The following is a 13,353-nucleotide window of genomic DNA, read 5'->3' on the forward strand; positions in this document are numbered from 1 at the left end:
GTATAAGGAGATGCGTGCTTGTCCATGAATGTGCATAGACTGTGTGTATATGGAGATGCATGCTTGTGCATGAGTGTGCATAGACTGTGTGTATATGGAGATGCATGCTTGTGCATGAGTGTGCATAAACGCGTGTGTATATGGAGATGCGTGCTTGTGCATGAGTGTGCATAGACGCGTGTGACATCTGTGTAGGTCAGCCTGTGGCTCTGTTCCTCTTGCTGTCCCATCTTAAAAAAATTCCAAATGGCAGGAAAATAGAAGATGTAGGTCTATCTTTAATTTGACAGATGTTTGCATATGCTTTGCATAGCATTAAGAGTCAAAACAGCTGGCAAACTCCAGTACCAAGAGTGGCTACAATTTTACTTTCCACTTCAAAACCCAGTCCCACACAGTCTCACGGTGTAACATCAGCTCACGGTGGCCATAGGCAACGTAGGCCTCTCTTACTGCCATCCACAGTTTTAGGGTAAATTCATTGAAATCTGCCAACAACCATTGCTGAACTTCATTGTTACCACAACGATAATGCCAGCTTTGTAATATCTCAAGAAAATGTCAAATGGCATGAAGATAAAGAAGAGAAATTGAAAATATCCTTCAAAATAAGCAGGGTGGTTTATTTTTAGAGATAAATAATTTAATCATCCCACAACCTAGCCCCCAAATCATCCTAGGCTCATCTAATAGCCGCTGTTCTTCCTGTTCTTCTACTAGGCCACCCCTACTTTTTCTATCCCCAGATGTTTCGAAACAACACCTGAAACTTTCTCAATGAAAACCAAGCCCATGCAGGCAAGGCCGGAATGAAGAGCCCCGTGGCCGCTAGTGCAACTGCAGTCCCTTACCTAAATCTCTTAGACCATGATTATGCAATTTAGTCACCCAAGTGTGCTTGCTCAGCCCACAGCCACAGTGTCTGTTTCTGTCTTCTCCGTTTGAAAATTGCCTCTCTGTGGGCTGAATGTGCTCCCGATTTTAGCATTTGTTTTGAGCCCACATCTGCCCACTTGTCCTGTGGGCAAAGCTGTTTGCACAGCACTCGGTTGAAAGTGAGCACGCCCAAGAAAGCACGTCCCCACGGCGTGGCTTCTTCTGTAGGTGTGTGTTGGCTTGTTCTGTGAGCTTGTTCCTGCTCTTTCAGGACACTGTGGTCCTAGCAAGTTCTCTCAGTCAAATTTTTTAAAATAAAATTTGATGTATTGCGGATTAAAGTTTTCCCCTTCTCCTCCAATGAATGAACGTGTGTCTGAACGGAACCAAGGCTGTGCATTTGATATTCTGCTCTGCCTTGCACAGCAGATGCTTCCCATTACTGAGCTGTGAAGGAGCTATTTAGAAAATAAGAAAACTAACAGCTAAGCACTACTGTTTTTTTTTATATGCATCTTGCCAGCTTTACTGTCATTGTGTCATTGAAGAAAAGATTCTAACCACTTCCTTTCTGCAGCCCTATTGCGTTTCAAGAGATCAAAATCATGGCCATATTTCTAAGGGAGCAAATAAGATAGATGCAAGTTTAAAAATAGCTTTATATGAAATCATTATGAGTTCTGGAATATTTGTTGGGTTAAACCTTGAATGGAAGGAAAAGGGAAGCAGCCTAGCAGACCAAGATAATACACAGTTAGTGGAAATGGCAATGAAATTTAATCAATGGGAGTCAATTGAGGACCTGATTAAAAGCAAAGAAGGGTCTGTTAAACATAAATTAATTTTTTCTACTATTCTTCCTTTGGAATAGTAAATGTTACTGTTTTGCCTGTATAAGAAGCTGAGGGGTGGCATCTAGAGGCACCGTCCCAATAGCCCTGGTAATGGTCCAGAAAGACAAGTCTCCTTCTTGGGATATCAGCTGTCATACAGAGATTCAGATCATCTTAAACTCTCCACAGTTCATTGAAGAAATTTTATCTGGGTTGTAGTCTAGAGGCTGTTTTCACCAAACCTGTCAGAAAAAAATTTCACTTGCTTCCTTGCTAGTGGTGTGTAGCTCTCCCCAGAGCTAGTCAATACACTTTTCCAGGAAGGGAGAGGATTGCTGTATAGCTGTATTGGCCACAGATATAGTTACCGGCCATTGGTGGCTACTGAGCCTTGCCATGACTAGTGCTAGTGGGGAGTTAAAATAGGTCTTCAATTTTAGATCAGATGAATTGTCATTCAGCCATGTTTGGTTATTGCTACCACGCTGGGGAATGCATCTCTAGATCTAAAGGAACCCCTCCCGCCCAGAGCTTCCTTAAGGTGCAACCTAGACAAAGAAGAAATCATACTGTTGATTCCAATTTGTTTTCTAATCTGAAAAGGTTCGTTTTTCTCTGTTCCAAGAAACAGTCATTATGAAAGGCAGGAGATCCATTGCATAGTTCCTGTTCTTTTTAACCTCCAGTTGCACTGGATTGAGAGGCTGGCCAAGGTCAGCCCGCAGTTTCAACAAGACAGTAGATCTTAAGCCTAGCTTGTGGAGATCTGGATTTCAATGACGTTCTTAAAGTTCTGCTGAGATGACTTGCCTTCACAAGCAAGCACTTTTAATGTGTAAACCAACACAAAATGCTTAGTATTGGTATGGTATTGCCGAGGTACTCTCGAACCCACAGCCTGGGTAATGTGGTGTTTTTCAGCAGCTGTCCTGGAGTCTGCACCAGCTGACCGAGCAGGAGACCCCACAGAACTGTCACCTTGCAGATCCCCCTCCACTCCCCGGCACCTCCGATATCGCCAGCCTGGAGGTAAGGGCTCAAATACAGATTCAGAAACAGAAAAGGCATCTTGGGCTTTAGATCAGTGCATTGCTTAGTCTTGGTTATAAAGACTAACTAGAAGCAGGTAAGGCTGCATGGGTTCAAGGAGTGGACGTAACGATGATTAGGGAGCCTACCTTCCATCTGGCTAGTATTGCTGAGCGTATTATTGTGCTGTGGACTGCGCAGAAAACATGATGAAATATGTGTCCTCAGGGATGGCTAGTTGAGGGAGCAGCTTCCTTACCCTGAGTCACAGTGTAAGCTGTACAAGCAGACTTGAGGGATCCTTATTAGAAATTCTTATTTTATATAAAATAAGGTTCAGTCGAATGGGACCCTATTATTATTATTAGTGGTAGAACCTGATCATTTTTTCAGTATACAGTTATAAAAATTATAACAAATGATTCCATGGTTTGTTTTGAAACACAACAAATATCTGTGAATTAGAAGAGAAACTACTCAAAAAGCAGAAATATTTTACCACCCCATTTTCTGTCCTTACTGCTCAAATAATTATATCGAAATCAGGGTTGCTTTGAAATGTCTCCTTCTCCCGGCCCCTTCCAGAGCTGATTATATCAAGTCATAAGAGAAATTTATGAAACCAGATTCGCTCCAAATAAGCCAAGCAAAACACGGGTCGTTATTTTGTCTCTTACCCTCAGGGCTTTGTCTAGGGCAAGTCAGAAAAGCTGAAAGCGCATGTCTCCAGGAGGCTACTGCTCTTGTGGCCCCAGCCACTCTACAGAGGCTGTCATTTTCAGCCTTTGTCTCAGAGCCACAAGAAAAGGATGGGGTAGGCTCTGGCCACATCTCAGTCCTTGGGGGGATTCCTGGCCATTTGGGTAGTCCTGGCAAATGAAGGCAGCCTTCTAGGCTGTCCTATCTTGTCACATGACTACAGTGGAAGCAGTTCAGTCTCTCACTATTGCTAATGCCCTGGCCAGTGCAGGACCTGGCATCTGCCTTGGTAAGTGTCACATGGGCTTTCTTAGGTTCATTGCCTCCCGGAAGAAACTGTAATCAAGGCCCATGGGAGACTGACAAGAGTTAGATACTTCTAGCCCTGTTACTATGAGAGCTTTGTTCTGTAGTTTTACATTCATATGTGTCTTCACACTAAAATTTTAATGTATGTAAAGATTTATTATTTTTTACCTATCATAAATATTTGAGAACACAGGGAGTAACCTAAAACTTGGGATAAAATAGTGGCTACAAATAGTAGAATGTCACATATTTTCTTAGTGTCTAGCCAATATTCTGCTTGTTCACCATGATATTTATGACTTCATGTTCGGGAATATTTTTTTTCTTTTTTTTTTTATTGAGAAAAGGAAAAAAAACCCAAGTTTCCACCTCCTCCCAGCCTCCCATTTCCCTCCCCATCCTCCCACCCTTCCCCCCCTCCTCCCTAAAGGAAATGGACACTTTTTTAGATAAATACCATATACCAAAGTTAACTCAGGACCAGGTGATCAATCTAAATAGACCTGTTAGTCGTGAAGAATTAGAAGAGGTTATCAAAAACCTCCCTACCAAAAAAAGCCCAGGACCAGATGGTTTCAATGCGGAATTCTACCAGAACTTCCAAGAAGACCTAATACCTATACTCCTTAATGTATTTCACAATATAGAAACAGAAGAGGCATTGCCAAATTCCTTTTATGAAGCTACAGTTACCCTGATACCAAAACCACACAAAGACTCAACCAAGAAAGAGAATTATAGACCAATCTCACTCATGAATATCGACGCAAAAATCCTCAACATGTTCGGGAATGTTATGAAACTTTTTGCTTCAGCTACATATCTACCCATTCATCCAATCCATTAATAGCTTCTACATTGATGTATCCATCCATCCCACATATCATCTAATCTGTCTGTCGTCTGTTGTCTATATACCAATCATCTATCCGTCCACCTCATTTACTAACCGTCTAGTCACTTATTTATGCACATTAAAATTCAGAAGCAAGCTCTTCGGGTCAGAACCAGATCACACCATTTTTACTAAAAGCCTGAGAGGGAACGGTGGCGTCGGAACTGCAATAGCGTTAGAAATCTACGTGACTATTATAGGCTGAGAAGTGAAAGATGCTGCAGGGGCTGCTTGTTACAGCCTTTCAGTTCAAAAAATTAAATGGTTGAAATTACACTTATTCATTTACAGGGTAGCACACACATCTGTGCCATGGCATGCATGAGGTAATCAGAGGACAACCCACAGGAGCTGGCTTTGCCACTGCCGTGTGGGTCCTTGGGGACTGAACTCAGATTCGGATTAACAGACTTGGCAGCAAGCATCTTTGAGAAAGTGTGTGTGTGTGTGTGTGTGTGTGTGTGTGTGTGTGTGTGTGTGTTGTAGTATGGTGTGTGTGTAGTGTGGTATATGTGTATGGTGTGTATATGCTGTGGTGTGCATGTCTGTGTGTGTGTATGTGGTGTGTGTGTGTGTGTATGTATACAGCCTGTGCATGCATACGTGGAGGCTAAAGGTGGATATCAGGTATCTTTCTCTATCCCTCTCCACCTTTTCCTTTGAGTTAGGGCCTCTTGCTGACCTAAAGTTCACAATTCACTGGACTGGATGACCACATAGTTCTAGGACTCTGCCGTTCCCCATCTCTCAGCCCTGGGATTCCAGGTGTGGCTGCCAGGCTGGCTTCTGTGAGTGGTGCAGATCTTAACTCCACTCATGATGCTAATGTAGTAAGCACTTTACCCACTGAGACAGCCCAGCCCTGCATCCTTTCAGTTTTAAATGGGATACACTTAATTCATCCTTACGGTGGGATGGGACCAAACCAAAGGCCTCACACATGCTTAACAAGCATCCCGCCATTAACTGATGAAGAACTTGTCCTGAAAGCATGATGGAGAGTCTTAAAATAGTCTTATTTTGAAATTTAATTCGTATACTACAAAATTTCTCCTTCTTTTCAAAGTATGTAGTTCATTGGATTGTACATACTCAAAAGGCCAGGCAGCCATAACCACAGTTCAATTTTAGAACATTTTCAATACCCTAGAAGAAATCCTGTAGTCATCCATGAACTCTTCCACTTGTATCTGCCCTGGTAAGTGCTGGCTATGATCTCTAGGTGTGGATTCATTATAGACTTCTACAAAAAGAGAAGCATTCAGTGGGGGACCTTTATAATTGGCCTTTTCATCTATCCTAGTGCTTTTTGGACTCATCCATTATGTAGTATGTGTCAAAAATTAATTCCTTTCTTTGATGGAATCATATTATCTTTTTAAAATTTATTTTTTTCAGCTGATGGGCATTTGGGTGTTTCTAGTTTTGACAGTGTGAATATGATGGACTAGTTTTTGCATGGATATGTGATTTTTTTTGTTGTGTGCCTAGAATGGAATTGCTGGTGTGTAATCTCATGATTTGCCTATTAGCAGGGATGTCATGGGGTCTTTTGCTCAGCCCTTCATCCAGGACAGGTATTAAAATGAGAATATTCACTGCAGAATATTATCTGTGTGCTTCACCATCCGTTTTTTTTTCTTTAAATGACCAGGACAGGCAGCCGACAGCCCCCACTGCTCTGTTTCTCCTGCTTCTGCGTTTGCAATTGCCACGGCTGCAGCAGGACACGGGAGTCCACCAGGTGAGTCCCCTGACTGAAGCAAGTGCTAGAGTCCACTGAACCAGGGGCCTTTGATGCCAGGGACTTGATGATTGAGAATAGGGAATCCTGTCTTTTGCAATCCTGGGGAATGAACCTCAAGGATGTTATATTAAATAAAATAAGCCAGGTACAAGAAGATAAACACTGCATGATGTCAAATATGATCTAACACAGCTGAGATCATCCTGGAGTCAGAAAACAGAGTGGAGTGCACTAGGGACCAGGGTAAAGCATGGGGAGAATGGGAGACACTAGTTACAACGGTTCAGCTACATAGGAAGATAAGTTCCGGGAGCTACTGGTGACAGTAGTTACGACAATAATGCCATATCAATACTTGAAAATCTTGAGGGCATATCTTAAGTGTCGTTATATCAAAAAGTGAGTAACAGATAATAATAAATAACTTGGTTTAATCACTCTATTACGTACATATATACATACACACATTTATATGCATCATGTCATGCTTAAAGACATCAATAAAATTCAGGAGGATGCCTATATGTTTGTCTTTGGATTCACCTTCTAATTTAGCTTCTCTAGGATCGCGAATTATAAGCTCACTGTCCTTTATTTATGGCTAGAAACCAAATATGAGTGAGTACATCCCATGTTCCTCTTTTTGGGTCTGGCTTACCTCACTCAGGATAGTGTTTTCTATTTCCATCCATTTGTACGCAAACTTCAAGAATTCCAAATCAGGAGCAGAAGGAGGGGGAGCACGAGCAAGGAACTCAGGACCGCGAGGGGTACACCCACACACTGAGACAATGGGGATGATCTTTCGGGAATTCACCAAGACCAGCTAGCCTGGGTCTGAAAAAGCATGGGATAAAACCGGACTTACATAGCGGACAATGAGGACTACTGAGAACTCAAGAACAATGTCAATGGGTTTTTGATCCTACTGCACATACGGGCTTTGGGGGAGCCTAGGCAGTTTGGATGCTCAACTTACTAAACCTGGATGGAGGTGGGCGGTCCTTGGACTTCCCACAGGTCAGGGAACCCTGATTGCTCTTCAAGCTGATGAGGGAGAGGGACTTGATCGGGGGAGGGGGAGGGAAATGGGAGGCAGTGGCGGGGAGGAGGCAGAAATCCTTAAATAAATAAATTAAAAAAAAACACAAAAAAATAAAAGATGAATACACAAAAAAATAAAAAAAGACATCAATAAAAATGAGAAACTAAAAATAAAAATATGCGGTACAATAAAAATGCGTACCATCGGGTGAGCCTCACATGGGAGGTCTTTTGGTCAGGCTTCTGAAGAACTGTGTCTGAGAAGGGTGTGACACCGTTCCAGTGTTGTTTTATGCTTGCTCCTCTTCAGCCTTTGTGCCACATGGCTAAGACATGCATCCTCCTGCAGAGTATGAAGTGTCATTTTATGCTCGTCTTCAGCCTCTGTGCTGCATGGCTAAGACATGCGTCCTCCCGCAGGGTATGAAGCATGAACTAGATTTAGGAGGCTTGTAGAGTGGGAGCCTCAGGTTACCTGACTGATCCAGGATTCCTTCTGAAGGCTGCCAGGTGGGTCTCAGGGCAAAGAAAATACAGTAAAAATAATCAAAATAAAGTCCTAGTACTTTAATAGGTGAAAACTACGTTTATTATTGATGCCTTTCCCTCACAGACAGAGAGCATGATATATAAATCTGTGATTGATTTCAGGAGACCCATTGTTGCGTCTTTGTGTAATCTTTTTGTCATACTTTAAAAATATTTTTATTCTTCTCTCATATATTACATCCAGACCATATCAATACTTGAAAATCTTGAGGGTATATCTTAAATATCGTTATACAAAAAGTGAATAACAGATATTCCCTTCCCTTCTCCCAGTATCTCCCCCCTTCTTCTCCATTTTCCCTCTCCCCGAGATCCATCCCCTCCCCTCCCTCTCAGAAAAGAGCAGGCCTCCCAGGGACATCCACCAGACATGGCATAACAAGTTACAGTAAGTCCAAGCACATACCATCACATCAAGGCTGGGCAAGGTGACCAGGTAGGAGAAGAAGGATCCTACAAGCAGGTAAAAGAGTTAGAGACAGTCTCCACTCCAAATGTTAAGAACCTCACAGGCACACCAAGCTACTTAGGCACAGCATATATGCTGGACCTAGTCCAGAGCCCTACAGGCTCCCTGATTTCTGCAAGTCCTTGGAGTCCTGGTCAGTTGGGAGCTTGTGGTGTCCCTGATCCTTCTAGTTTCTCTGATCCTTCCTCCCCTCCTCCACAGGACTCCCCAATTTCTGCCTATGGCTCTTTTCATCTGCTTCCATTAGTTGTTGGATGAAGTCTTTCTGGTCTCTTTGATGAGGATTCTGCTAGACTCTGGCCTCAGAACCCTCTGCGGGCAGGATGAACTGTAGGTCAAGGTTTTGTGGCTGGATTAGTATCCAAGTCCCTCTACTTGAGGCCTTACATGGTTACAGAAGATGGACAGATCAGGCTCCAAGTCCCCCATTACTAGGAGTCTTCGCTAGGGTTGTTCTCATAGATTCTGTGGACTTTCTGTTGTACTAGGTTTCCACCTCACCCCCAAATGTCCCCCAATTTCAGTCATTTCTCCCAGTATTTTCCCCCGCCATCCCCACCCTGATCCTTCCTATTCCTACCCCTACCCTCTTCTAGTCTACCTGAGAAATCTTTTCTATTTCCCCTTCCCATGGAGATCCTTGAATCCCTTCATAAGACCTCCTTGTTTCTTGTCGTCTCTGGATCTGTGGGTCTTAGCATGATTATCTTTTACTTTACAGCTAATATTCACCTATAAGTGGGTACATATCATGTTTGTCTTTCTCTACCTGGGTTACCTCACTCAGGATGATTTTTTTCTAGCTCCATCCATTTGCCTGGAAATTTCATGATGTCTTTATTTTTTAACAGCTGATTAGTACTCCATTGTGTAAATGTATTACATTTTCTTTATCTATTCTTCAGTTGACGGACAATCTAGGTGTTTCCAGATTCTGGATATTATAAATAAAGCTGCTATGAACACAGTTGAGCAAGTGTCCTTGTGATAGGATGGAGCATACTTTGGGTATATACCCAGGAGTGGAACAGCTGGGTCTTGAGGATTCCCAATCTTCTGAGAAATCACCATATCGATTTCCAAAGTAGCTATACAAGTTTTTACTCCCACCAGCAAGGGAGGGGTGTTCCTGTTACTCCACATCCTCTCCAACATAAGCTACCATTAGTGTTTTTGTTCATAGCCATTCCGACAGGTGTAGGAGTCATTTTGATTTGCATTACCTTAATGGCTAAGGATGTCGAACATTTCTTTTAGTGTTTCTCGGCCATTTGAGATTTCTCTGTTGAGATTTCTCTGTTTAGATCTGTATTTGTGGCTGTTGTGAAAGGTGTTGTTTCCCTGATTTCTTTCTTATCCTATTTGTCATTTGTATATAGGAGGGCTATTGATTTTTGTGAGTTAATCTTGTATCTAGCCACTTTGCTGAATGTGTTTACTAACTATAGGAGTTGCCTAGTACAATTTTTGGAATCACTTATGTATAATATATCATCTGTGAATAGTGATACTTTGAATTTTTCCTTTCCAATTTATATCCTTTTGATCTCTTTCAGTTGTCTTGCTGCTCTAGTTAACTTCAAGTATTATATTGCATAGGTATGGAGAAAGTGAACAACCTTGTCTTGTTACTGGTTTTAGTGCAATTTCTATGAGTTTCTTTCCAATTAATCTGATGTCGGCTATAGGCTTGCAGTATATTGCCTTTAATACGTTTAGGTAGGTCCCTTGTATCTCTGATCTCTCCAAAACTTTTTATCATGAAGTGTTGTGGGTGATGTCAAAGGATTTTCAGCATCTCATGAGATGACGAAGTGGGTTTTTTCTTTCCGTTTGCTCAACAGATTTTTATATGTTGAACCACACCAGCACTCTGGTATGAAGCCCACTTGATCATGGTAGATGATCTTTTTGGTGTGCTCTTGGATTTAGTTTGCGAGTATTTTATTGAGTTTTTTGCATCAATGTTTATGAGAGAAATTGGTCTGTAATTCTCTTTCTTTTTTGAATCTTTATGTGTTTTGGGTAACAGGGTGGCTGTGGCCTCACAAAATGAATTCACAACAGAAGGCAATGGTCCTTCTGTTTCTATTTTGTGGAGTAATTTCAGGGGGTTTAAAAGGTATTAACTCTTTTCTGGAAGTCTGGTAGAATTCTGTGCTAAAACTATCTGATCCTAAACTTTTTGGAGTTGAGACATTTTAAACAGTGTTTTTATTTCCTTAGGGGTTCTAGGTCTATTTATTTTATCTGATCTTGATTAAACTTTGTCAGGAGCCATTTCAGGCTTCTCCTTTCTCACAGGGCCTTGAATTAAAAACCTTGAGACAAAAAACTTAAAGTTAACTGAAACAGTGTGTGCTAATCTTAGAGACTCAAGGTCCAAAAAGCACCACAGAATACCCTCATTATTCCTTGCTTATCGTTAACAGCACCACTGACCTTGCAACTACTTCGCTTAGCTGCCTAGTCTCTCCTTCCCTTCCCCCTTCTTCCTTCTCCCTTCCCCAGTTACCCCTGCCCGAGTTCCTCACTGAGGATTATATAAGACGAAAAGCTTACTTCAATAAATGAAGACCTTGACAAATTGAGAACAGAATCCTGTTTTGTTTGCTTGGTCTTCTTTCCCTCTCTCGCCCATGTTCTTTCAGGTAGTGCCACTTCAGACCTTGGAATAACTGGACCTGCTGGGTGGGTTACAAAACTTTGGTTAGTGGTATCCATTGAGAAAATTGTATAATTCTTTTAGACTTTCAAATGTGTTAGAGTACAGGTTTTTAAAGTCTGACATAAAGATTCTTTGGATTTCCTTGGTATCTGTTGTTATGTTCCCCTTTTTGTTTCTGATTTTGTTAATTTCGATATTCTCGCTCTGCCTTTTAGTTAGTTAATTGGATTAGGCTATCTTGTTTATTTTCTCTAAGAACCAACTCCTTGTTTCATTGATTCTTTGTATTGTTTTCTTTTTCTATTTTATTGATTCTAGCCCTCAGTTTATCTTCTTTCCTCTACTACTCTTGGGTGTGCTTCTTCTTTTTGTTCTAGAACTTTCACATGTGTTGTTAAGTTGCTAGTAGGAGATCATTCCAATTTCTTTATGAAGGCACTTAGTGCTATGAACTTTCCTCTTAGCACTTCTTTCATTGTGTTCATGCTGTTGAATATGTTGTGTATTCATTTTCATTAAATTCTAGAAAGTCTTTACTTTCTTTATTTCTACCTTGACACAATAGGATGTGTTTAGTTTCTAAGATTTTGTAGGTTTTCTGTTATTTCTGTTGTTGATATCCAGCTTTAATTTGTGGTAGTCTGATAGAATACAAGGGGTTATTTTTGTTTTTATTCCATTTATTTGTTTCCATTATTTCCATTTATGTTTAAAAGCCACTTATGAGTGAGTGCATATGATATTTGTCTTTCTGAGTATATGTTACCTCACTCAATATGATGTTTTCTAGATCCATCCATTTGCCTGCAAATTTCAAGATGTCGTTATTTTTTTCTGCTGTGCAGTACTCCACTGTGTATATTTCCACATTTTCATTATCCATTCTTCAGTTGAGGGGAACTTAGGTTGTTTCCAGGTCCTGGCTATGACAGGCTATGCTGCTATGAACATAGCTGAGCACATGTCCTCATGCCACGGTTGAGCACCCTTTGGGTATATACCCCAAAGTGGTATTGCTGGGTCTTAAGTAAGGTTGTTTTCTGATTTTCTGAGAAATCGCCATTCTGATATCCAAATGGGCTGTACCAGCTTACACTGTAAGAGCAATGCAGGAGTGTTCTCTTTACCCCACAACCTCTCCAAAATAAGTTGTCGTTAGTGTTTTTGATCTTGGTCATTATTACAGGTATAAAATGAAATCTCAGTCTTGTTTTGATTTGCATGTCTCTGATGACTAAGGATGTTGAACATTTCCTTAAGTGTCTTTCAGCCATTTTAGATTCCTCTGTTGAGAGTTCTCTGTTTAGGTCTGTACTCCACTTTTTTATTGAATTATTTGTTCTTTTGAAGACAAATTTCTTGAGTTCTTTGTATATTTTAGAGATCAGATGCCTGTCTGATGTGTGGTTGGTAAAGATCTTTTCCCATTCTGTAGACTGTCATTTTGTCTTGTTGACCATGTCCTTTGCTTTACAAAAGCTTTATAGTTTCAGGAGGTCCCATTTATTAATGGTTTCTCTCATAGTCTGTGCTACTGGAGGTATATTTAGAAAGTCACCTCCTGTGCCAATGTGTTCAAGAGTACTTTCCACTTTCTCTTCTCTGAGGTTCATTGGGGCTGGCTTTATATTGAAGTCTTTGATCATGTGATAGGCATGGATCTATTTTCATTCTTCTACATGTTGATATCCAGTTATGCTAATACCATTTATTAAATATTCATTCTTTTTTCCATTTGATATTTTTTCCTTCTTTGTCAAAACACAGGTGTTTGAAGGTGTGTGGATTAATATCTGGGTCTTTGATTTGGTTCCATTGGTCCTCCTGTCTGTTTTTATGCCAATACCAGACTGTTTTCAGTACTGTAGCTCTGTATAAAAGTTTGAAATCAGGGATTGTGATGTCCCCAAAAGTTCTTTTATTGTACAGGATTGTTTTGGCTATACTGGTTTTGAAGTTGAGTACCATTCTTTTAAGGTCTGTGAAGAATTTTGCTGGGATTTTGCTGGGCATTACATTGAATCTGTAGATTGCTTTTGGTAAGATTGCCATTTTTACTATGTTAATTCTACCTACCCAAGAGCATGAGAGATTGTTGAAATAAGAGTGGCGAAGCTGCGTCCCCCTGCGTCCCCAGCACCCTGCCGCCCGCATGGCTAGCTTAGGTTATGCCCCGAAATAATTACACGGAAACTGTATTCTTTTAATCACTGCCTGACCCATTAGTTCCAGCCT

General features: G+C 41.0%; 1 protein-coding gene across 4 annotated transcripts in view; it reads left to right on the forward strand.

Annotated features, from left to right (window-relative positions):
• Rasgrf2 (Ras protein specific guanine nucleotide releasing factor 2) overlaps positions 1 to 13,353 on the forward strand; it is a 226,012-nt gene that overhangs the window by 133,190 nt on the left and 79,469 nt on the right. For 2 of the 4 annotated variants that reach the window (XM_013349696.2, XM_026783774.1), the window contains exons 16-17: positions 2,631 to 2,738; positions 6,296 to 6,385. In XM_013349696.2, the coding sequence (XP_013205150.1) occupies positions 2,631 to 2,738; positions 6,296 to 6,385 (198 nt within the window). The remainder of the gene's footprint in view (positions 1 to 2,630; positions 2,739 to 6,295; positions 6,386 to 13,353) is intronic. The other 2 variants (XM_026783773.1, XM_026783775.1) reach the window with 2 other exon arrangements.

Source organism: Microtus ochrogaster, chromosome 19 (genome assembly GCF_000317375.1).
Source record: "Microtus ochrogaster isolate Prairie Vole_2 chromosome 19, MicOch1.0, whole genome shotgun sequence".
NCBI classification, from domain to species: Eukaryota; Metazoa; Chordata; class Mammalia; order Rodentia; family Cricetidae; genus Microtus; species Microtus ochrogaster.